Source organism: Taudactylus pleione, unplaced genomic scaffold, assembly GCF_031769625.1.
Source record: "Taudactylus pleione unplaced genomic scaffold, aTauple2 ptg000788l, whole genome shotgun sequence".
Lineage (NCBI taxonomy): Eukaryota > Metazoa > Chordata > Amphibia > Anura > Myobatrachidae > Taudactylus > Taudactylus pleione.
The window spans coordinates 311606-337971 of NW_028285190.1; the positions used below are offsets into that span (position 1 = coordinate 311606).

General features: G+C 45.6%; 1 protein-coding gene across 4 annotated transcripts in view; it reads right to left on the reverse strand.

Annotated features, from left to right (window-relative positions):
- The window catches only part of ARHGAP21 (Rho GTPase activating protein 21), a 194878-nt gene that overhangs the window by 103565 nt on the left and 64947 nt on the right, over positions 1–26366 (reverse strand). For all 4 annotated transcript variants that reach the window (XM_088457850.1, XM_088457849.1, XM_088457847.1 and 1 more), the window contains exon 3: positions 17055–17079. In XM_088457850.1, the coding sequence (XP_088313976.1) occupies positions 17055–17079 (25 nt within the window). The remainder of the gene's footprint in view (positions 1–17054; positions 17080–26366) is intronic.

Consider the following 26366-nt stretch of genomic DNA (forward strand, 5'->3'; position numbering starts at 1 on the left):
TTTGGGATCCCCCAAAGGGAGGCCCGGACCGTCAGGCTTGTCATCTGACTGAGGGGCCGGACGTCTGGTACTCCATGCCTGCTTCCGGGGCTTGGCCGATTTCTTAGGGCCAGCCTGTCGAGGAAAAGACTATGGTTTGGGCCTGCCCTGGGCCCTATAAGACCAAAAGGACGATGGTCCAGAACCAGAAGGAGCAGCGGCCGACGGGAGACAAGCCGATTTGGCTGCCGCCAGCGTGGCCACAATCTTGTTCAGATCCGGACCGAAGAGAACTTCTCCGGTAAATGGCAACTCCTCCAAACCCTTTTTAGAATCTGCATCCGCCTTCCAGGATCGCAGCCACAAGGTGCGACGAGCAGCCACCGCTGCTGAAGAAATTCTAGACACCAGAGTACTAATGTCTAAGGCCGCCTCGTTGATATAAGTGGCCGAATCACGGAGATTACCAATCAACTCCGCCTGTTCGGCCGGACAGTCGGAATCATAAGACGCCTCTAATGAATCCGCCCAGCGCTCCATCGCTCTGGCAACCCAGCAAATGGCCATAGCCGGCCGTGCTGCCCCCCCCGCAAGGGAATAAGCGGACTTCAGGCAGATCTCCACCTTGCGGTCCGTAGCATCCTTAAGGGAGGACATGGATGGCATCGGCAATGTGGCACTACGGACAAGACAGTCACGTGAGAATCCACTTGTGGAGGGGATTCCAACTTTGCAAAATAATTATCCGCGAACGGATAAGCCACTGCCAGGCGCCTCTGCGGCTGGTATCTTTTGCCAGGCTGTTTCCACGCCTCCTCTAAATGGTCCACTAATTGATCCGAAAGAGGAAAGACTGTGGCATCGCCCTTCACATCCTTAAAAAAGGCATACTTGGATTTATCCGCTGGGGGAACTTCGTCCTCAATCACCAAGGCTGTGCGGACTGCCCGAATAAGTCCAGGAATATATACCTTGGACTTAGCGTCAGCGTCCTTAGTATGGAGAGGTTCCTGATCGTAAGGATCCAGAATCTCCCCAACATCAGATGTCCCCTCGTCATCCTCATAAGGAGCCGACAGAGACGCCACCGGCCGTTTATGTGGCCGCATCACAGACTCCCCTTGCAACACATCCGACAAGTGCTGTACAGAACTCATCAGGGAGTTAACCCACGCCGGCTCCTGAGAAACCGGGAGCGGGGAAATAGGGAGACTGTGGGGTACCACCAATTGTCGTGGGAAACCCTGCATGGGTGACGACACCACTGACTGCTGGGACAAACCCATCGGCGTAAACGCAGGCTGCGGAGCTAACTGGCACACTAAGGTTGTAAGCGCCTGAGCGAAACAAGCCCAGGGCGGCTCCTGTACCGGTGCTGTAACCGTAATAGGCCGCGCCATAGACAAACACTGCCGGCAGAGGCCCTCCGCGCTACCCTCCCCCTCCGCTAACGGTACTTTACACGTAGTACACTGTAGCCGGAGAGGAAAATCACTTTCAGACATGATGGCACCAAGTATGTGACCCCTCTCACCAATTATATATTAAATAGGCGAGAGACCACCCTGCAGCACCGCACCGCAAGGGCTTAGCAGAAAGGACAGGGACAGTAATAAAGCTGACAGTTAGAAGAAAAGTTACAGGCAGCAGCGCTAGCACAGTCACATACAATGCAAAGAAAAATCAATTCCTGCACTAACAGCGCTGATCACTCAACTACGCAGACACAGGGCCTGGTAGGACACAGCGCAGCATACACAGACCTGACCCAAATCGGAGGAGAGGTATGCGGGGGGACCCAGACCACGATGCTTCCGTCCAGTGCTTCCAGCAGCGTTCACCATGCGTTGGAAAGATGGCCGCCGAGGAGCAGAGAGGAGGCTGGCCTGGGGGAGGAGCGCTGCTACAGGACCAGTCGGCAATGAGCAGAGAGGGCTGTGTGCAGCGGGGGAGGCGCCGGCTGTGAGACAGGGAAGGCGCGCTCCCCTGGCATGCATTTAACCCCCGGGACGCCGCAGCGCTACCGCTCTGCTGCAGTCCGCTGTCCCAGGGGGGTAGTGGAAGCGCAGGTTCTTACCTGGCTCCACGCTGCAGCCATTCCCCAGGGAGCCCCCTGCCTGGGGACTCTGGACCATGTAACAGCGGGGACCCACCGCGGGACCCCGCTGCTTACCTGCTGTCCCCCTTGAATCCGGCCATGGTCCGGAACATCTGGGGTCACCGCTAGCGGTGACCCCAGACGCTCACCAGCATCCCCGGATCGGTACCGGCGTTTTGGTACCGGCGGGGGTGTAGGGAAGACAGCATGGACGTCAGGACTGACTGTCCATGCTGTTCATCCAGATGTGCAGCCACAGCTGCATGAAGAAAAAGCTTCAGGGGCTCTTCTAGCCCCCACTCCAACAGGTGCACCTGACTCCGGCCGGGCACCAAATGAAACTGAGGTGCCTTGGCTCGGGGGCGGGGTATAGGAGGGGGACCCTAGTGCATCCTGGGAGGCTGAAAGCTTAACTCTATGGTGCCCGATGACTGACGTCACACCTATACCCCCAAGGTATCCTGTGGATACCCTATGGACCCTGAAGTAGAAATGAGCGATTTACCATTGAACGATATAGTTAATATCGTTCAGGAAAATCGTCCCGTGTGTATGCAGCTTAAGTGTCACATGATTTGTCAGTATAAACACACCTTTTCTGAAAGGCCCCAGAGGCTGCAACACCAGTAAGCAAGAGGCATCACACCATGAAGACCATGGAGCTCTCCAAACAAGTCAGGGACAAAGGTGTTGAGAAGTACAATTCTGGGTTGGGTTATAAAAAAATATCCAAATCTTTGATGATCCCCGGAGCACCATCAAATCCATCATCATCTAATGGAAAGAACATGGTACCACAACAAACCTGCCAAGAGAGGTCCGCCCACCAAAACTCACACACCGGGCAAGGAGGGCATTAATCAGAGAGGCAGAACAGAGACCAAAGGTAACCGTGAAGGAGCTGCAGAGTTCCACAGCAGAGACTGGTCTATCTGTGCATGTGACCACAATAGGCCGTACATTCCATAGAGCTGGGCTTTATGGAAGAGTGGCCAGAAAAAAGCCATTACTTAGTGATAAAAATAAGAAGACACAATTTGAGTTTGCCAAGAGGCATATGGGCGACTCCCCAAATGTATGGAGGAAGGTGATCTGGTCAGATGAGACTAAAATGTAACTTTTCGGCCATCAAGGAAAACGCTATGTCTGGCGCAAACCCAACACATCCCATCACCCCAAGAACACCATCCCCACAGTGAAACATGGTGGTGGCAGCATCATGCTGTGGGGATGTTTTTCAGCAGCAGGGAATGGGAAACTGTTTCGAGTCGAGGAAAAGATGGATGGTGCTAAATTACGGGATGTATTAGGCAGTGGGGAAGGGGGGGGGTTAGGGTTAGGCACAGGGGGGGAGGTTAGGCACCCCTAAGGAGGGTTAGGTTAGTTGATACTTACCTTTAGGACGATCGGGATTTCCAGCGCTGTCGGGTAGCCGCTGTCGGGGATTGAACCGCCGGCCATGTAATACATATCACACCCCTAAATAAACCTGTTTCGGTCTGCCTGTGATTTAAGATTGGGACGGAGGTTCACCTTCCAGCAGGACAATGACCCGAAGCATACTGCTAAAGCAACACTCGTGTGGTTTAAGGGGAAACTTTTAAATGTGTTCGAAAGCCTAGTCAAAGCCCAGATCTCAATCCCTTTGAGAATCTGTGGTCAGACTTGAAGCTTTCTTTTCACAAGTGGAAACCATCCAACATGAAGGAGCTGGAGCAGTTTTGCCTTGAGGAATGGGCAAAAATCCCAGGGGCAAGATGTGGCAAGCTCATAGAGACTTATCCAAAGCGACTTGCAACTGTAATTGCCGCCAAAGGTGGTTCGACAAAGTACTGACTTAAGGGGGTGAATAATTATGCATGCTGAAGTTTCTGTTATGATGTCCTAAATGTTGTTTGATTCACAATATAAAAAAAATCAAAACTTCACAGTTGTAGGCATGTTCTGTGAATGAAATGAAGCACACCTTCACACAATCCATTTTAATTTCAGGTTGTGAGCCAACAAAACAAGAAAAATGCAAAGGGGGTGAATACTTTTGCAAGGCACTGTAGCTATCAGTGTGTACCCGGCTTTACCTGAACACTGACATTTGGGTATCAACAGAATTTGTTTGCATTGCCAAGACATTTTATTATCCAATGATTAAGGCAAAATACTGGTGAGACGACCTCACTTTACCCAGTGCTGCATAAATATTAATATTAACGAATATACAATAAAAAGGATAATTTGCAACATAGGCAGTGTAAAGTCACTGCACTTACCCGGTCACTAGATTGGTTCGGAAGAGACCAAAAGAGAGGAGATTACGCTAGCCAGGAGGGCAGCATGTGACCCGTATGAGGGCTGTCACTTGCAAACAATTATCTACTAATTATCTTCTCAAATATCACGTCATGGTCTTTATTCACAATCCTCAGGGACTGGGTCAGTACAGAGTGCTAGCCAGGACAGGACAAATACTTCACTCTATTGCAGAATAATTTGGGGTTAACTACTGTATCCATATTTTTATTAGTGTAGGAGTCAATTGACCCATGAGTAATGGCTAATTATTTGATAAAACGTTCAGTTTGCAAAATGAAGGTTTCTTTATGCATTCCCGTGTTCTCATCCAAACAGTGTGTTCTACTGTAATTTTAGATACCAAATTGATTTGTTAGCTTGGGCAGACTTATGTCCACTAATTAGTATCAGATTTCAATGGATTTCTTAATCAGGAAGAATTATGCACCAAGTTACTGGGAACATTACTGAATAGTTGGACTCTTTACAAAGTATAAGAAAAAAATTAACTGTGGTGGTTGTAACCTAAGGCTTTTTGGTAAAAGTGATGACGGGTCTCCTTTGAAGGTACACACCTGTCCACATTACCTCATGAGTCACTTTCCAGATATTAAGAGTTCTCTTTCATCCATCTATTCTATAGCAGCCACCACGAGCTTAAGTTAATTCCAGTACAGCTACTTCGCCTCACATAAGGTTGGAATCATTATTCGTTTTGTCTTTTTGAACATTGTTCCCTGAACTATAAATATTATGGACACCCAAACACTTGCAATACTTATGGTGCATACACACGATCAGATTTTTTCTTCAGATATGGACGATAACGATTTAAAAATCGTTCAGTCGTTCATATCTGATGAAAAATCGTTCATATCTGACATGCCTGAACGATGGACGATCAACGATGCGCGTTCCCGTTTGTCAGATAACGATATCTGACATCTGATGGGTTTGCAGTCAGACTTGGACGATTCCATTCATTTTAATGCAGGTAAAAATCGTTCAATCGTTCAAATCGTCCAAATCGTTCAAAACTTTGGTCAAATCGTCCAAATCGTTCAAATCGTTTAATCGTTCAGTCGTTCATCTGACAAATCTGACAAGTCTGACAAATCTGACCGTGTGTACGCTCCATTAATGGTTACAATTTCTCTTATAACATCTGACAATCATCTGGAAGGCAGCGCTCCAACATCACCACATTCTTGGAATGTCGGACTACTCTCAACTGCCACACACACACACACACATTTCTGAAATAGGTAGGATGTCACAGAATGTCAGATTCTCAGTATCCACTGCAGACAGTGGCTCTTTGAGGGAATGTCATTCGCTTGCAAATGTTATTTCAAACTGAGCCCTATATACATCTACAAGAAATTGTTAGTCACTTCGGTTACATTTACCGATCAAAGGTCAATTTCTTGTGGAATAAAGGCAAATCAACTCCCCCTTAATAAAGAAGGGTCTTCCGGGGGTTAATCTATTTACATGGCAGCCATCTGAGACAGACTCACTGGGGTTTTTAAAGGAAAGACACAGGCTTGTGCCGACACTGAGCAATCATTTGCGGACAGATCCGACTGAGCAGTGCAGGGCAGGAATAAGGTTTTACCATCAGTCAATTCATTATCATTTACTATAAATCAACTGAACCTCGTTTTTATAGCCAATTGACGAATCAATTAAATCAAACTATACAAACTTGTGACTAGAGCTGCCAGAATAACAGAAGTGTTGGATCAGAATACAATATATTGTGCAGTGTCACACACCATGGGGGAGATGTATCAAGCCTTCTGAAGAGTGGAGAAGGGAACAAGTGGAGACGGTGCCCATAGCAACTAATCGGGATGTAGTTAATATGCCGACCGCCGATATACCGACACCGGAATATTGCCGCCTGGCAAAATGCTGTAGCCGCTCTCAGGATACCAGCGTCGGCATCCCGACCGCTGGAATCCAGAACAAAGGATCCGGGTAAGTATCAGCGTTAGCCTGGGGGGGTTAGGTCACTAGGGGGGTGCGGGCCACACTGTGTGACACCATCCGAGGGGGGTGACACCAAAATAGCAGAGCTGCTCTGCTTTTTTGGTGTCACTCCATGGGATGGTGTCACTGTGACATGGAGGAGGCAGGGAGAGATGTGGGCTGCCCCACCACCTGCAGGAGAGCTGGGGAAGCCACTGTGTGCAGAGAATGGGAGGCGGTAACGAAGCCACTCCCCCTTTTGGGCGCAATACAGCTACTCCTGCCGCACCAGGTGCCATGGAGGTAAGTGATGCCTCTGGGTTAGGTTCAGGGACTCCCGGGGGAAATTAGGGTTAGGCACCCCTCTGGGAGGTTGAAATTAGTCACCACCAGGGGGAGGCTAGGGTTAGGCACAGTCCGGGGTGGGTGGGGGGGTGTTTGGTTTAGGTTGCGTGAAGCCGGGGTTAAGGTTAGGCACCACCAGGGGGAGTTTAGGGTTAGGAACGCCCCAAGGGAGTTTAGGCAAACCTAAGGGAGGGTTAGGGTTAGGGGGGAGAGGAGGGGAAGGGTTAGGGTACTTACCTGCCCCTGTCGGGATGTTCACTGATCAGGCTTCCGGCGTCGGGATTTGAACCTATTCAGCGCCGGTATTTAATACCCATTCCCAATTAATCCGCTTATTACTAGCATTTATCAAGAGCATTCTATAATATGATATGTGTACTTTCTCCACCCTTTAGAAAGCTTAATAAATCTCCCCGCAAGTCTCCTACTGGCGGTATTACATGTGCTAAATGGAGTATTGCCGACAACTTCAGTTGGTGACTTAGTTCCCTGGTGTGTTGGTCCTCACAGACCCCCTGATAGTAAAATGTACAGTAATTTTTTTTTTTTACCAAAAGGGACATGACAATGCCTCCATCACTAAATTAATTTTGTGGCTATTCAGGCTCCCTATCAACTGGTGTTTTCGGTTTACCAAACGCTAATGCACAAAGTTCCGGTTCCTGTAAAGGTTGTAGTTGGTAGGAGAGTAGTCCATGAGATTAATGGGAACACTTCCAATGAGAGAGCTGCAGACTCCCTGAGGTTAACTAAATGTAATAAAGAGGTTAAAACATAACTACACATAAAACCCAACAAGGTAATATTTAAGAAATACAGGAGAAGTGCCACTGACAATCTTCCTGACGAGGCGGCTTCAACCGGGCTTAACCTTTATTATTAATGCCTGGTCCGTTCTGGCCATGGTGCTCCACTTTCTATATATCAGAGTCCAGATTGCCTTTTTGCCTCGTAAGTGGTGATGTGCAGGCCACATGAGGATCAGAGCCTGGGCTACCACCTGTGGCGGATTTTACCTAAGGGCTGCAGGACTGCAACACCCAAGTAGAATCCACCACCCTCAGCGTAGTGACTTCTCATTGGAAGCACTCCTTCTGATTCTATGGACTGCAGCTCATGCAACCCCTTAAAGCCAGCTAGCAGCTCTGGGCTTAAGCCTCGCCCATCTTTTAGGCTACGCCCCTAGAGGTCGCTTGCCTTAAGCCCGCCTTCTGGTGACATTAGCTGTCAATCACCGGGATGGCAGGGAGGAAAGGGCTGCATAGACTGCAGACTATGAAGTGCAGATTCCTTGGCCAGACAGGTAAGGAGCCGACGCTGGTTATCAGCCAATTTTCTTGCTGGCAGAGACCATCAGCATCCCCGTAATCAAAAACTTTAGTGGAAGATAGCAAGTTAAATGCTTGCTTGTCTAAACTGCTTAGTAGTCATCAATTGTCGCTGGCACTCGATAGTTCCAACTAAGCAGGATATGGACAGTAATGGTCATGAGTTTTCAGTAATCAGAGGTAGGACTAAAGCTTCTTAAGGGCCTATTACAATGGGTGGGCTGTTCTTTTAATGGTAGCAAACACCCATCAGTCATAACATTAAAACCACTGTCTGGTGAAGTGAATATTATGATTATCTCGTTACAATGGGACCTGTCAAGAGGTGGGATATATTAGGCAGCAAGTGAACAATCAGTTCTTCAAATTGATGTCTTGGAAGCAGAAAAAATTGGCAAGCGTAAAGATCTGAACGACTTTGACAAGGGCCAAATTGTGATGGTTTGATGGCTGGGTCAGAGCATGCCCAAAATGGCAGATCTTGTGGGGTGTTCCCAATATGCAGTGGTTAGTACCTACCAAAAGTGGTTCAAGGAAGAGTCATGGGTGCCCAAGACTCATTGATGTGCGTGGGGAGCGAAGGCTAGCCCGTCTGGTCCTATCCCACAGAAGAGCTACTGTAGCACAAAGTGATGAAAAAGTTGATGCTGGCTAAAATAGAAAGGTGCCAGGAACACACAGGGCATTGCAACTTGCTGCGTAGCTGCAGTACGGTGAGAGTACCCATGCTGACCCCTTTCTATAATGGGCACAGGAGTGTCAGAACTGGAACATGTAGCAATGGAAGATGGTGGTCTTTTCTGAGGAATCACTTTTTTTTTTTTTTTAAACCATGTGGCTGGCCAGGTGCATGTGTGTCGTTTACCCGGGGAGGAGATGGCACTAGGACGCACTATGTCAAGACGACAAGCCGGCGGAGGCAGTGTGATGCTCTGCTGGGAAACCTTGGGTCCTGGCATCCACATGGAAGTTACTTTGACACGTAACACCTACCTAAACATTGTTGCAGACCAAGTACACCGCTTTATAGCAACAATATTCCCTGATGGCAGTGGCCTATTTCAGCAGGATATGGTTTGAGGAACATGACCAAGTTCTCCAAATTCCCCAATACAATCCAGCATCTTTGGGATGTGCTGGAAAAAAAAGTCTGAGCCATGGAGGCCCCACCTGGCAACTTCCAGGACATAGAATCTGCTGGCAACCGCTTGATGCCAGATATCACAGGACACCTTCAGTGGTGTTGTCCATGCCTCGACGGGTCAGAGCTGTTTTGAGGGCACAATGGGAAACTACACAACTTTAGCCAGGTGGTTTTAATTTTATGGTTAATCATTCTAGATCTTCCACAGATCCAGGTGTTTCAAAGAGATACAAGAAGGGGTTGCTAGTTGCTCATAATCCGCTACTCAGTTCAATACTGCTACCAGTCCTCTAAAATTCCAGGACTGACAACATCAGAAGCTGTGCAAGTGCTTTTAGGTGTATGAAGACCTGCACGCACAGGGTCAATCAGAAAGCTTGGTAATTGTTTTATACTGCGGTAAACATTTGCTACAGTAACAGGTTTGAAGCCAGTTGCAGATTTACCCTACTTTGGCTGGTTTATGCCTAATTTTTCCGCTTCCAACCAGGTACCTATGAAAATCACATCTGTAAAGCCCATCATGCATGTGTTAGAATCTTACATAGTCAATCTTAATTCTTGTATCAGGGTGAGCACCCTGATAAAAGCTTTCAAGGTGTTCCTCCAAGAAGTTGCTAAGAATTATTCTATCATCTAGGTATGCAGTGTGAAGTCCTAACACCTCAGCAGAACGTGATGCTCCATGTATTAGTGCATCAGTCTTTCCAAGAGGCATAAATTCAAACACCGTGAATGGAATCAATATTTTTAATCCTGTGCCTGTCCTTTCCACTGCACTGCAGAGACTTGGGATAAGGAAGGGCCGGGTCTGTTGTGCATCCCTAATAGTCCAGCTTAGGCCACATCGCACGTGAATGAGTCCAATTAAAAACAATAGCAATACCATAGATCTGCTTGGGAAACAGTGAGATCAGCTCAATAGAGGACGGAGCATGACTGGGATAAAAAAAAAAGGAACATCTTTCTGAATCACATGGTCCGAAATACTAGTTGAGCAACTCTCTTGAGGAACCTAATATTCCAGTGATCCCACAAAAGACGTTGGCATCCTGTGTGCTCATATTCCTAGAATACCACTAGATGGCTCTTCACATCAAACAATATTTCTACAGAAACTGTTTGTGACAGAGATAGGCAGATGTGTAACAGCAACCAACAGCTTATTTGAGGCCTAATATGCAATGTGGTGTTGATTACATGCATTTTACTAGTATATTTAGCACTAATATAAAGCAAGTAAACTGGTCTAAAAGTAAAAAACACACTGTTTTCAATGACTCCATTGGCATATTTTTTTTCACTAACAATATGTTAACATTCACTTAGCCGCAAGTACACACATTGGGGATGTGACCCCGGATTACCTAAAATACACCAGCAAATTCCAGGTCTTTACTTGCGGTCGGGAGTGTTTCATTAGCATGCATTTTTCTTAATGCACCGCGATCCATTCACGTGTTTTTGCTGTAAATAGCACATTAGGAAAGGCTAACGGATCACTAATAACCTAAAATAAATAAAAAGTAAATTGACAACCAACTATCTCACTGATGACTTGGTTTTTGGACAAACCCACCATGAGTAGGTAGCAGGTCCAAGAATGGTGAATACAGAAGAACAGTTTACTTTTACCATAAAACTTTGCACCAGTAAAAGTACTAATCTATACTATTATTATTATAAGACCGTTGTGTTTATCTGTTTTTCCAAGTCGGCGCAAAAACAACTGAACCGATTTTCATGAAAACAGCATCACGTTGTAGTGAAATCTCCTAGAAATAATGTGCTTTACATTGTCGGATTGTGTACATTGACATCTACAATGCGTTAACTTGAATAGGATGGGCTATAGTCTTTGCACAGGGCACACAGTGACATTGGTGTGAGTGGTGGGTGAATAGGATAGGCTACATAGCAGTCTGCACAGGGCACACAGTGACATTGGTGTGAGTGGTGGGTGAATAGGATAGGCTACATAGCAGTCTGCACAGGGCACACAGTGACAGTGGTGCGAGTGGTGGGTGAATAGAATAGGCTACATAGCAGTCTGTGCACAGGGCAGTGACATTGGTGTGAGTGGTAGGTGAATAGGATAGGCTACATAGCAGTCTGTGCACAGGGCAGTGACATTGGTGTGAGTGGTAGGTGAATAGTATAGGCTACATAGCAGTCTGTGCACAGGGCACACAGTGACATTGGTGTGAGTGGTAGGTGAATAGAATAGGCTACATAGCAGTCTGTGCACAGGGCACACAGTGACATAGGTGTGAGTGGTAGGTGAATAGGATAGGCTACATAGCAGTCTGTGCACAGGACACACAGTGACATTGGTGTGGGTGAATAGGATAGGCTACATAGCAGTCAGTACACAGGGCAGAGACATTGGTGTGAGTGGTGGGTGAATAGGATAGGCTACATAGCAGTCTGTGCACAGGGCAGTGACATTGGTGTGAGTGATGGGTGATTAGGATAGGTTACATAGCAGTCTGTGCACAGGGCACACAGTGACAGTGGTGTGAGAGGTAGGTGAATAGGATAGGCTACATAGCAGTCTGTGCACAGAGCACACAGTGACAGTGGTGTGAGTGGTGGGTGAATAGGATAGGCTACATAGCAGTCTGTGCACAGAGCACACAGTGACATTGGTGTGAGAGGTAGGTGAATAGGATAGGCTACATAGCAGTCAGTGCACAGGGCAGTGACATTGGTGTGAGTGGTAGGTGAATAGGATAGGCTACATAGCAGTCTGTGCACAGGACACACAGTGACATTGGTGTGGGTGAATAGGATAGGCTACATAGCAGTCAGTACACAGGGCAGAGACATTGGTGTGAGTGGTGGGTGAATAGGATAGGCTACATAGCAGTCTGTGCACAGGGCAGTGACATTGGTGTGAGTGATGGGTGATTAGGATAGGTTACATAGCAGTCTGTGCACAGGGCACACAGTGACAGTGGTGTGAGAGGTAGGTGAATAGGATAGGCTACATAGCAGTCTGTGCACAGAGCACACAGTGACAGTGGTGTGAGTGGTGGGTGAATAGGATAGGCTACATAGCAGTCTGTGCACAGAGCACACAGTGACATTGGTGTGAGAGGTAGGTGAATAGGATAGGCTACATAGCAGTCAGTACACAGGGCAGAGACATAGGTGTGAGTGGTAGGTGAATAGGATAGGCTACATAGCAGTCTGTGCACAGGACACACAGTGACATTGGTGTGGGTGAATAGGATAGGCTACATAGCAGTCAGTACACAGGGCAGAGACATTGGTGTGAGTGGTGGGTGAATAGGATAGGCTACATAGCAGTCTGTGCACAGGGCAGTGACATTGGTGTGAGTGATGGGTGATTAGGATAGGTTACATAGCAGTCTGTGCACAGGGCACACAGTGACAGTGGTGTGAGAGGTAGGTGAATAGGATAGGCTACATAGCAGTCTGTGCACAGAGCACACAGTGACAGTGGTGTGAGTGGTGGGTGAATAGGATAGGCTACATAGCAGTCTGTGCACAGAGCACACAGTGACATTGGTGTGAGAGGTAGGTGAATAGGATAGGCTACATAGCAGTCTGTGCACAGGGCAGTGACATTGGTGTGAGTGGTGGGTGAATAGGATAGGCTACATAGCAGTCTGTGCACAGGGCACACAGTGACATTGGTGTGAGTGGTAGGTGAATAGAATAGGCTACATAGCAGTCTGTGCACAGGGCACACAGTGACATAGGTGTGAGTGGTAGGTGAATAGGATAGGCTACATAGCAGTCTGTGCACAGGACACACAGTGACATTGGTGTGGGTGAATAGGATAGGCTACATAGCAGTCAGTACACAGGGCAGTGAAATTGGTGTGAGTGGTGGGTGAAGGTGCTACTGCCACTAGTCTGTATATAGCGCTGCTGGTCACATGGACCCCTCCCACACCAGGGGCCCTATGCAAAGCAATAGAACTCAAATAAAACAAATGTTGACAGAAGTGATGTCATCTTGGGCGAAGCCGCAGCCAGTATCATATAAATGTAGTCAGAAATCCACCCACAGGAGAGCTATTCACAATACACCTTCCATCCCCCCAATGAGGTCTACAGGACATCCTCAATAGGCGTTCCCATTTCATCGTACTTTGGTGATGACCAATTGCTCTACTGTGGTCACGCCAACTCCCTGACTGTAGTCCGCCCATCAATATGAGTGATGTCAGGGTCTCACACTGGTGTATTCAAGATTTACTTTATTATTCAATCAAAAAATGTCAAATGTATTTTTGTCCGTATAGATTGTGTAAATGAGAATTTAAAAAGGAAAAATTCTACTTCTCACACCTAGTGAAAAGTCTATTAATACATTAGAATTATACAGATAACCTTCTAGTGTTTCTCAAACCCGGTACTCATGGAACCCTAACAGTGCATGTTTTCCAGATCATCTAGCTGAAGCACAGGTGTGCCAATTGACTAACACAGTAGATCTACAGGTAGTACTAATTATTCCTGAGGATACCTTGAAAACAAGGACTGTTAAGGTTCCGAACTTGAGAAGCATTGAGCTAGACTTTCAAAAACGGTATTAATCACTTAAGCCGTATTGCCGAACCATTATACAAGCTACATTAGGATACAATGCTTTTAGTGTGTAGCTAGCCTCACTATGCACTCCGTCCTGCGGTAGGACGTCTAACATTAACCACATTTGGCAAATTCACACAGCAGATTTCACAATTCACATGCAATGCAGATGATATACAATATATACACATAAGCAATAAGCTCTAGTCAACTATGAACAGCCTCAGGCCAAGTAGGATATTTGAGGTCTGTATAACCTGATCACTGAAGGAGAGGTATACAGGGAGACTAACCCAACCTCCTGAGAACACAGCCACCGAGAGCACCTGAGAGTGGTCTCTGGCCAACTCATATAGAGGGAGGCTGGGAGGAGCAACCAATACGCAGGAAACTTCGAATCTGGACTAGCATCTGGGTCGAGGGAGAAGGGGCCGCCGTGGAGAGCGAACTGCCCCTCTGCTGTATGGATCCACCCGGCACACTGACATCACCGCCACCATTTACTGATCCCTCGGCTGTCGGGATCCCTCATGTACCAGTGGTCTAGTGTGGGAGGCAGCTTATCAGGTGGCCCCTCACTACAGCGTTCACCAGCGAGTCTCCACCGCTAGAGGCACGGGCTGCCACGTGGCTGCCCGTGTCAGCGGCCGCGGGGAACCACCTTACCTGCGCCCCCGCAGCGGGGGAAGACGGAGCAGGCAGCACAGCCTCGGGCCGCTACTCATAATAAAATAAATAAATAACTTATTTGGGACTGCTATCACGATCCCACTGTCAGCAAGGTGAACTCCTGCACACCAAACTAAAAACTAACTGCCTGTAGCCAGGGGCAGGGTATATATGGAGGATGACCCAGTGCATCCTGGGAGCTGAGAGCTTGGTAACATTTTGGTGCCTGGATCACTCCAACCACATACCCCAAAGTAACTTCTGTGGAGTCTATGGACCCCGAAAAAGAAAGCAAAATAAATAAAAACATGAAATATAGGGCATTCTGCATATAGGGCAACTGCTTTAATCCCATACATAGCAAGGTCCACCATCAAAGGGCCACGACTTCAGTGAATAAAGCCTACCAGGCCAATAATTACTCAAGTCACATAGCGGAAGTATTATTACAATTATAATCTGAAGGGGAAAGGGAGCCAGTGTAGGGCTTGTAGGAGAGTGGAGGCTGAAGCAGTACGTTTGGAGAGGAAGAAGAGCCGGGCAGCAGCATCGAGGACAGATTATTCTCGGCATTTGGCCACACGGGTTGAAGTAAAATAAATACACTTCATATTGTAATGTATGTGTAAAACGGTGATTGATTTAAACACTCATGTCAAATGACGTTGCTTCAAGGAATTCAGAGAAAGTGACAGATGCTTGCAGAGCTTTAAGTGGGATTTTCCTTACAAAAACAGAACCTCCCTTAGAGGACAGGGAAGAACAAACCATGGACCTTGTTATGGGCACTACCAGAGCCAAAACCAGCTCTTCAACAAATATCCTATGCAAACAGGAGCCACCAGCACCATCAGATATCTATCACAGCTGTCTGCAAAATCACATAATACATACATTGTGGATTGTTACGTTTTCTCAACCAGTATAAAATGGAGTGTGCAACTAGGGAAAGAATTTGTACGCATTATGCAGTCTTAAGGCACACGTCCACTAACAGACCTCAAAACGACTGATTACCACATTGTAATAGTGCAGTCGTTTGTCAGTCTGTGATGTGCAGTCGCTCAGTGTAGGCTCATCAATCATCCCCGAACATGCTCAACCTGACGTTATAGTCAGGTTGTTCAGCATGTTTGCCCGCTGGAGCGCACTTTGCTGGTCGTTTTAGACATTTTAATGAACGATTTGCGAACGATTAATGAACGATTACGTTACCGTTTAATCGATCATTTTAATTGTGTAGTGGATGTGTGCCTTTACAGTGGATGGCAGGCCACTTGCTCGCCCAGTAAAGACAGTCCAGTTAAAGAGTGACAGGAGAGGCCGCTTGTGGGTTGTAACAGGGGTAGGACACTAATAACAGGGGGTGTGGAGGTGCGAACGCAGGCGTGCCTGGGTGTTCCAATGCTGTTTTTAAGGCGTATATAATTAACAGGCAGCGTCATAGTACACGTCACATACCTGTTTATTACACTGAAGTCCTCGCAGTGCTTGCGGCAGGGTAAGGCAACCACAAGCGCTGCATTAGCTTCCAACGGTGCTCAATGTACCAATGTTTTAATACACTTCCTGGAGAAAACGTGCACAAGTGGGCGTCTCAACATACGCTAATGGGTGTCTGCATACACAGAGCGATCGCTCGCACAGCCAAAGTGGGTGTGTTTATGCCTTGGCGAGCGATCACTTCCCATATCGTCACTTTGAAAAATGTGCACACGCTGGATGCGAGCGATCGCATCTAGCGAGCGGGTCTGAATTAGGCCCTTTGTTTCTTATAGACATAAAAAAATGCAATATATAGGTTTGCGTAATTCATGCAGTTAAAAGAACAGAAATTATATAGTAAAAGGGGATTGCAATTCAACTGGACAATTTTTCTGGATGATAAAAATCAGACTGGATCACACAGTTTACAATGGCTTATCAAGTGACTGATTAAACAAATAAACTTCTTTATTCACCATTATTGTCATTGATGTTCATTCACTTTGTTATGCCGGGTACACACTTCCGGCCGTATTGGACAACACATCGGGCACATCGTCTAGTGTGTACCCTCAATGTCAGCCGCCTTCATACCCATTCCAGACACCAGATGTTACACAGTCAAAAGGTCGACTGGTACAAATGGAACATTTTCACCCGGTCGACCCTTTGGACCCTGTCAACCTATTGACCGTCTAACATCTGGTGTCTATCTAGACATTGTCTACCTTTTTACTGTAGGCCTTTAGACCGGTTCCCGTGCCCAATAAACCTAATAGATGCATTCACGTGAGGCTTAAGCAATCAAACTAAACCGCAATACTGTCTGCTCAATAAAATAATAGCGCTACAAATAGATTACAATGAGCTATAACTGTCATTCAGTTGTATGATTTTATAAAATTCATCAACAACACCCATGCAGCCTGGCCATTACTGTGACATACGCCCCACAGGTCATAAAGAGAAAGACACCTACTACTGTACTGTATGTATCTTAGCGCCAAAATACCCTGAACCAGTCTGCCGATAGTCACGTCAAACAAACTTTCGAGTGTGGAAAAGGATTATGGGTTGGATTTAAATATTGAGTGGTCAATCTACAATGTAAAAGATGGGAAGATTGACCACCCTTCATTTTCAGCATCACCATTTATAGTAATTGAACAGAACTCACCTGCTCGGGTTTCATTCTCATCAGCCTGCAAAACAGAAGATATGAAAATTAGCATTTTTAAATCAATATGCACAATCTTATTAATGTACTAGTTAATACTAAAAACAGAAGCCATCTATTTGTTTGAACAAGAATGAAATATCTGAGTGAGGATAAGACAGTGAGTTACAGACCCGTACAATGATCTTCGTGCCAAGAGATAAAACACTGCACATGGCCAGACATTATGAGAAAAAACACACACACCCTCCTCCTACACTCATACTCTCTAAGGGGCATATTCAATTATCCATAGTGCTTACCGTGAGCAGATAGCATCAAGCTTAAGTGCTCAGAGCTATTCAATTATAAGCCCATTCCCTCCTGTGGTAAGACCGTGGCTAACACACGTTAACTCAGACTCTGGCATGGAGCTATGGGGGGGGGGTCTGAACGCTTGCGGTGGCCGCGGCAAGGGCAGAAAGCCCTACTTACAGCGGATTTCTGTTTGCACTTGAAGAGGGCGCGAACAGATATCCGTGGTAAGTGCACCAGAGGCTGCAATTGAATAGCCCTGGGCACTGCTACAAGCTAACTGAGTATGCCCGTGGATCCTAGTAATATATAGATGAAGGGAGAGTTAAACAATATTGATCACAGGGGTAATATTTATAAAGCAAGCAAACTGTGGTAATTAAGAACAATTTGAAACAAGTGCTTTAACTAGCTTTTTTGCAAACAATCTCACCGCTTGTCCTTAAAATGAATGGCATGCCAGGCAGGTCAATGGGTTTTCCAGCACATGTAGAGCGCCCCAATGAAATGATTAGTCCATTGTGTATACTCCTGTATGCACAAACAGCCAATTCTACCAAGAAGAACTCGGTAGGGGAGGTTTGTTGGCTCTGGGAGATGGGGGTTCAAATCACCTCCCACCCCAGCTCTTGCTTAGCTCTGAGCCTCAGAGCCAGGAGAATATTTAAAGGTGAGTGGATTTAAGATGCAGCAGCCAGCTAAGACCTGACAGTTGCCACCACTGAGGATATTCTCAGGCCTGGGGAGCTCAAGAACACAACGACCCAGAGATACACCAGCGGAAATGGCCAGGCAAACAGCAGCGGCCTCAGAACCTGGGGGCTACAACTGGTTTTAGAAACTGACGTTATCCATTAAAATACATAGCATTACTCTTTATAGGATATACATATTGTGATCTGTTAGAACAGGATATATTCTGTGTCCCCTTAAAAGGAAAAAACACCAAACTTTATTTTGGGGGGTGGGTGCGTAAGTAGTTTGTTCGACTGTAGACCAACAGAAAATACATGGCATAATTACCGACCCAACTGAATTGTTTTATTCATCAGCGCACAACTGAAGATCTGTAAAAATTGTGTCTTTTTGGGTTTAAACCGTAATTTTCTACCAGTGTGTCTCGCTTTTGCTGGTAATATCAGTTTAAATAATTAAAGCATTAACGCCAAAAAGCAAAAAAGGCCACACCAATACTTAGAGGAGGCAAATATCAACTAAAAATGCTCTGGCAGAACGGTTAAGTACCGAACAGGAAGGGATTATCACTTGTAAGATGGGTATATAAACAGTGACAAGTGGAATCCGCTGATGTTATAATGGATGTTGACACTACAGTATGAACATGCATCTACAATAAATCATCTCTATCTGCAGTACAATACAGTGCTTTCCTGCCGCAGGATGTAGTCTCAGAGGACACGTATATGGTTCACAGAGAAAAAAAAACTCTGGAAAACAAGTGAGGGAAGTGGTACAGTCAAGAGTTCAGTCCATTCTTGGCAGGCAGAATCCAGGAGACGTACTGGTGTCACGCAAAAATCACAAACTATCTGATAAGCTCACATACTGTTCTTCATTAAGGAATGCATTATCCTAAAATTATACTCCCATATCCTTTACGATACATGATCCGGCAGAACCTGACAGCCAACTAATCTAATTCTTAGCATCAAGCACAAACTCTGAAGTTACAGCTCTACTAACGAATCAATGAAAAAATTCAATGGACACAAAAAATGAAATGACAGAATGATTCTGTGACCCATTCATGGTATTTAAACCTAATTTTTGACAACTTGGTGTCACATAGTTTGAGTGTAGTAATGGTCCCATCTTGTATCATATCTCGGCATATTAATGCCGGTTCTACTAAAAATAAACAATGAACCTGCAAACAGAGTCATGATTTGTAATATATATTTGTTAGAACATGAGGGGCTGGTTGCATCAATGTCACACTACACTTAGGGCAACTGACCACATTTTATATACCTCAAATTATACACAGATTAGCTATTACCACCTGCGTGATATTGTGTAGGTACCCCTCGTGCCGCTAAAACAGCTGTGACAAGTCAAGCCATGGGCACCACAAGACCTTTTAAGGTGTACTATGGTATCTGCCAAGACACTAGCTGTAGTTCATTTAAGTCCTGTTATAGCCCTCACACACATTGCCTAAATACCTGAGTTTTTGAAGGTGCATGCGCATCGACTCGGAACTTGGCTATGTGTGAACAGAAACGACCCAGGTCTGCTTCCCCAGCTTCAACTCGTGCCCAGTGTCCCAGGTCCTAGCGGGGTTAAAGGCAGGGCTTGTGTGAAAGGGGAATCTGTTGCGAGGTGGGGCCACCATGGCTCGGACTAGTTTTTCCAGCACATCCCACAGATGCTCTACTGGAATGAGATCTGGGGAATTAACCAACACTTTGAACTCTTTTTCATGTTCCTCAGTACCATTCATGAACGACAGTGTTGCAGGGACCATTATGCAGCTGAAAGAGGCCACTGCCATCCGGGAATACCGTTGCCATGAAGGGGTGTACTTGGTCTGCAACTATGCTTCAAAGTAACACCCACATGTATGCCAGGACCAAAGGTTTCTCAGAAGAACATAGCCCAGAGCATCACACTGCATCCTGGTGCCACCTCTTTTCCAGGTAAACAATGCACCTGGCCGTCCACATGATGGACCACTTTTGGTAGGTACTAACCACTGCATACCGGGAACACCTCACAAGATCTGCTATTATGGAAATGCTCTTACTTAGTCATCTAGTCATCACAATTTAGCCCTTGTCAAAGTCGCTTAGATCCGTATGCTTGGCCATTTTTCATCAACTTTAAGAATGGACTGTTCACTTGCTACTGAAACTATACCAGCTGAGCCATTTTAAAGATATCATCAATGTTAATCTGAGGTTTTAATGTTATGGCTGATCGGTGTATTATAATATATACACATATATATGTATATACACACACAACCACACTCAAATATATAGCATTCCTGCTAGGCTGTTTTAGCCCCTTCGGCGGTGCCCCACTCAAACAACATGGTGGTGCTGTCCCCACCCGCGGGCCGCAGTATCCCGCTTGTGGGAGAAAAAGCGATGCAGCCCAGCGTGTCTGTAAGTGCCGGGCAAGCCTCCGAGAGTGATGAAAAGGGGGGCACACCTTAAAGAGACACCCCCTTAGAGTGCCCTTTCTAGATCTGGTGCCGGACCTAGAGTGAACACTATGAATGTACATCATGCCGTAAATATATTCAGCTCCTTATTCTCAAACATAAACTCAACTAGTTTTTTTTAAATGACATTGGTTTAAGTTCCGAAAAAAAAAAAACCCTATTTACATGAGTACCAGTATGTTGTGAACAGTCTAAAGCTGGGTACAAACTAAACAATACATCATATGTTATATCGCACCGACGCGGATCGGAACGATATACCGTACACATTGTATAGTGTGTACGCCTGATCCATCATATCATCCCATCTGCTGTTCTGCACGGCAGATGGGATGATGCAATGAACGACTTGGTGCTGTTACATATAGCATGTAACGACAAATCCCACCGCAATACACCAGATCCTGCCGTGTACAGTGCATGCGATCTATCGGTACATCGTATTGCACAGTCACTGGGTCGCACCATCGTATGGTGTGTACCTAGGTTAAATTTACACTAGTGCAAAACGATTATAATCATCATTTATATAGCGCCACCAATGTGTGTTGTGCTGTTCAGAGAATATATTACATTTATATCTTTCACTGCCCATCCTAGCAGTCTAAATTCCCTCATATATAAGGGCCAACTCTCCAACATGACCCGTTCCATTAGGTACAAAACACTCTGCTCCTGGACTTACCACTTAATGCAGTGTTGGCTATCCTTGACACTCCAGTTGTTATGGAAATACATAACCCAGCATGCACTGCTACAGTTTTGCTATTAGGGCATGCTAAAACTGTGGCAGGGCATGCTGGGATATATAGTTCCACAACAGCTGGAGTGTCAAGGTTAGCCAACACTGACCTAATGTATGATTGCAGTCGCCTGTGTTGAACTAGGTAATTGATGAGACAGGTGTTTCAGCACAGGTGTCTGCAATCATAAAATGAAGCGTGAAGTCCAGGAGCAGAGCATTTTGTATCTAATGGAATGGGTCATGTTGGAGGGTCTGCAGGCGCATACAGAAATATACACTAATGTTCATATTTTACAGAATTAACCTACCAGAAAGTTTTTAGACCGGAGCACCCGGATGAAAGCTCACACAAACACGGGGAGAACAAACTCCAAACAGATGGCCAAGCTGATAACGTGACCTCAGGGGTGAAGGCACCAATGCTTACCATTACACCACTGTAACGTTCATAAACAATTGCCAATGAAGACACAATTGCCTTGTAATTGGCCTCCACCAGTAAATATTAAAGCAACTGCCACATTTTCTAAATAAATAACTTCAGGGTAAGGGAGCTATAAAAATAAATAAAAACTAAAAAGCATCTCTAAATGATTTGTACAAAATTAGACATAATGTTATTAAAATGCAGACATTAGGGAAACAATATCCACATTAGAAAGTCGAAACTGCAGCAATTTACCAAAACGCTTCCATCTAAAAGTCATCCCTCAGACAAGATGACGTATGACAGAAACCTCAGACAGGTAGGCATGAAGGAGCAAGAGCTCTGCGTAACACCAGTCTCTACATGACGGACACAAGAGAAGCCATATTTCAAAATATACCATATAAAAGCACATCTGGGCTTTGCCAAAACAAGAGACTGCTACTGGCGCAATGTGGGTATAGACTTTTTGTACAGATGTGGAACAATGATACAGCTTATGGCCCAATGTTGAAAGCATTATGGACATTATTTAGAGTCGGTCGTTGCAGCCGCACGGTCGTACGCCACCGATGTTCGCTAAAGTGCGCATTTGTAAAACTCGCAATGTGCGTGCGCAAACTAGCTATTGCGATCAGAAATTGCTCTCTCCTTCAACTTGGCCAGGTCGTTAGTTTGAGTGACAGGATGAGGCGTTTGTGGGTGGTAACAGGGGAAGGTGCTTGTGAACGGGGGAGTGGAGATCCGAACGCAGGCGTGCCTGACTATGCAAACGGCGTTTTATGGGAGTGCATAATTAACTAAGTAGTGTCATGGCACATGTGACATGGGAGGTTTTACACTGACTTGATCGTAGTGCTTAAGAGAGGGTATGGTCAACCTTAAAGCTCACCGATCAGCTCCGATGATTCCCGATGGTCTTGATTAATTCTTATATGCCCGGAGATGACATGTAATGCGAACGAGAAGGGGGCGTATTTTTAGTCTTACGGCCGCATCCTCCCCTCGCCAGCTAACGATCCCATCTTAACGACGCAACTTGCGAGCGCTTCATTTGCATATCCGGCCCCTTTTACCTTACGACCGTGCGGCCGCAACGACCGACTCTGAATGAGGTCCTATGTGTGGCACAATACAAACCATAAACAACCAGGAAAAATGGTCCAAAACCACTGCCACAATAAGTAAACGCAGGTACACATACATACCAATAAGACTTAAAAGGGTGGAATTCAATTGTTTCTTGCGCCCGTCTAAAGTGACAGGGAGCCATTAAATAGTTTTGGGCACCCATCACTTATCGCTAATTTCTGCTTGCACAATCCTGAGGCGAGAGACAAAATTCTGCCCAAAGTCGGGTTTTACGGTACCTTAACTGCAGCCTGCTCGGCTTATGGGCGTCTTAACTGCAACTTTGGATGGGAGAAGCCGCTTTACGAATACACGCAATAATGCATAAAATGTGTGCGAGATAAGAGATACGCCCAACACAGAATGGTCTTTAATGGATCACTAAACCCAAAGTGTAGGTTAAACAATTATGCAGAATGTAAAAACAAAAATATGTAAAAGTAATAATCACAAGTGAAATAATTAGCTCCACCTGTGGATCTTTTAAAATGTGTCAGTGAGTAATGAAAACACCTGTGCTCTTGCTAGGAGACCTGGAAACCGGGAACTGCGTGGGGTCCTGAGGACCGAGTTTGAGTACCACTGATCTATCCAATGCTATTGATTCCTTGTACACTATCAAAATGTACTCTGACAATGAAAGAATGATTACAGCAGAAAGTAGCTGCCTTGATTTAAACGTATTTTATCGGCGGCTTCAGTGGTTATTTTATGGTCTGTGTTGTAACATTTTTAAATTAATAAAGTTATGTTTTAAATGGACTAGAATCAGGTGTCTGGTGTCTATTTCACCCTTGTCTTTGTTCTCAGCAGTTAATTTGTGATTGCTGTTGTGTAGACAAATCTCTAATTTGTGAATTTGGAAACCGCTTATCACTGTAAACAAACAGATTTGTCCCAAGACTCTCCTCTTAAACTGGGTACACGCTGGCAGATATATTGGCCGATCAATCGATTGGCCAATATATTGTGAGCCCTTCGGCCAGTGTGTACCAGCGATATGTGCTGCACAGCCGATGGCAGATATCTGCAGGTATATATATCCATCGTGCTGGGTGCACAGGTGGTCAGCCAAACGCCCGTACACTTACAGCTAAGGCCGCGAGGAGGGGGGCACAACGCGACCTGCGGCCAGATGACAGATGATGGTTGCTCAGTGTGTATGACCCAACCACCATCTGCAGATATATGTGCAGATCACTTGATCTGGAGCTATGTGTTTTAGGTGTGTATCCAGCTTTAGTTACGTTCAACATTAACCTTTTTATCTCATTAATAATGGAGAGATGTGCTAAGCCTTGGAGGGAGATGAAGTACAAACCAATCAGCTCCTGTCATTTTTCAAACACAGCCTGTAAAAGTGACAGAAGCTGATTGGTTGGTACTTTATCTCTCTTCAAGGCTTAGCACATCTCTCACATACTGCTGTAATATGATGGCATTATATACAGTATAATAACTAAAAAACTATCTAAAATAATCACTAGTACTGCACCACCTGTATAAATGTCTTCGTTATGTCCAAAAATGTAACCCAATGATTACTCATGCATCAATATATTCTTTGTAAATACAGATGCGTACATCTAGCCTCAAAACCCCACGTGGCGAGAGATGCATGGCAGAGTGAGGCACTAGGTCTCTTGCAACTCCGCAAGCGCCAGGCATCTTATTTCAGACTGACGAAAATGTGTCTTAGTCGCAGTGTGATGTATTAGGTCGCACCAGGACACACTGCTGATTAACAGTTGTGTATCTGTGTGCCACAGAGTCTGCATACGGAAGCACAAGGGAACTTGGCTTGGAAAAAAGCTGCGGTCACTGCATTGTAGCACTTTGCATACAGATTCAGAGACTCAGTCGCACACAGTGATCAAACTGATCAGTGCAGTCTGCTGGTGTGTCCTTCTCGTATTGCATTAAGGGGTCTATTTGCTAAGCAGTGTTAGGAGACAGAGTGAAAGTGATAAGAAAGTGATAAGGTGCCAGCCAATCAGCTCCCAACTGTCAATTTTTACACAGCCTGTGTGATGACAGTTGGGAGCTGATTGGCTGGCACCTTATCACTTTTCACTCTGTCTCCTAACACTGCTTAGTAAACAGACACCTAAGACGCAGAGTAGCACAGGACCTGGCGCACAGAAAGGGGCTGTTTGGCGCGACTAAAGCAATGATGTACGAGGACACGTATTACCTTAAAATAGTGAAAGTTTAGAAATCGGTAACCTGTAGTGATGACAAAGTAAAACTAAACACAAATTTGTGCTTCACGGTGGCACTTACAGAAGAACTGCAACACACAAATCAAACAAAGCAGAAATGACTCATTATCGACCCTTATCACCAGGGCGCAGGAATGGCAAACATGGACCTGTCATGGAACTCAGCGCTGAACAAACCTCACACTTAACTTTCTCCCCACCGATACGCTTGCTCAGTGAGTGCCATTTCCTAAAATATGGCTTCCTTCAAGCACGCTGTCCCTTACCCACAACGACCCTGAGAATATAACAGAAACACTGCGCAGGAATTGCCACAATAAAACAACCACAGGGAGGTTTCAGAGGACTAGAACAGCATACCCAGTACTAAAGAGGATTACTATAATTTCTAGACAAGAAACCAGCTATGCTTGAGGTTGCGAAGCCATGAGGACGACGTGTGCCTCAAGATGAAGTGTTGGCTGCGAGGGCAGTTGTTTTCATCACTACTATTTTGATGTGTTTCGCCATTACAGCAATTACCTCCACTAGGGGGCACACAAGTCCATTGTCTGGGACATCAAAAAGAACCTGGTCTCCAGTATACTCCCCATTCATTTTTTCATAAATGGCTTTAAAACAAAAATAACCAATTCTGGAATTAAATATTTAACGAGACAAATGTAAAGAGCAGACACAAAATGCAAAAACAGAAGTGAAGAGATTTGCACATTTAATGGGTGCATTACTATGCTGAGCTATGGATTGTTTCCTCTGTTGTAGCAGCCATTAGACCTGGAGTTCTGCGCCGTGGTCAGCCAGTAACCTCTCCTGAGTTATGTCCATTAGGTTTTACAGAGAGAAGGTAATGCGCAAACAGTCAGAAGCACCATTGTCCATAGTCCAGGACATCCTAATGAGTTTCTAGTATCATTAAGAGGGAACAGGATGAAAATTGCACATTTTAAATGTAGTCACCTAATAGAAACGAATCATTACGCAAAACACGAAAATAAATAACTAGCTGCTTTCTACACAACAGAAACCAGATACTGTATCTGCAGTCAGGAGAGCCTGTATGCTATAGAGCAGTTGTTCTCAACCTACCCCGCCTAGGAGCACTTACTGTGATTGATCAGGGGTAATGGCGGGAGAGGTCACCAATGGCAGACATGCTGATGTCATCAGAAGCTCAGTAACCCCACCAGCCAAGATAGCATAGTGCAAAGGGACAGACGCCCCCTCTTACTCCCCCCTCCCCCTTGTGAGGGGCTTTTCTCATGGCCACCTCTTCCCTTGTAATTTAGAAAAAAAAAAAAAAACC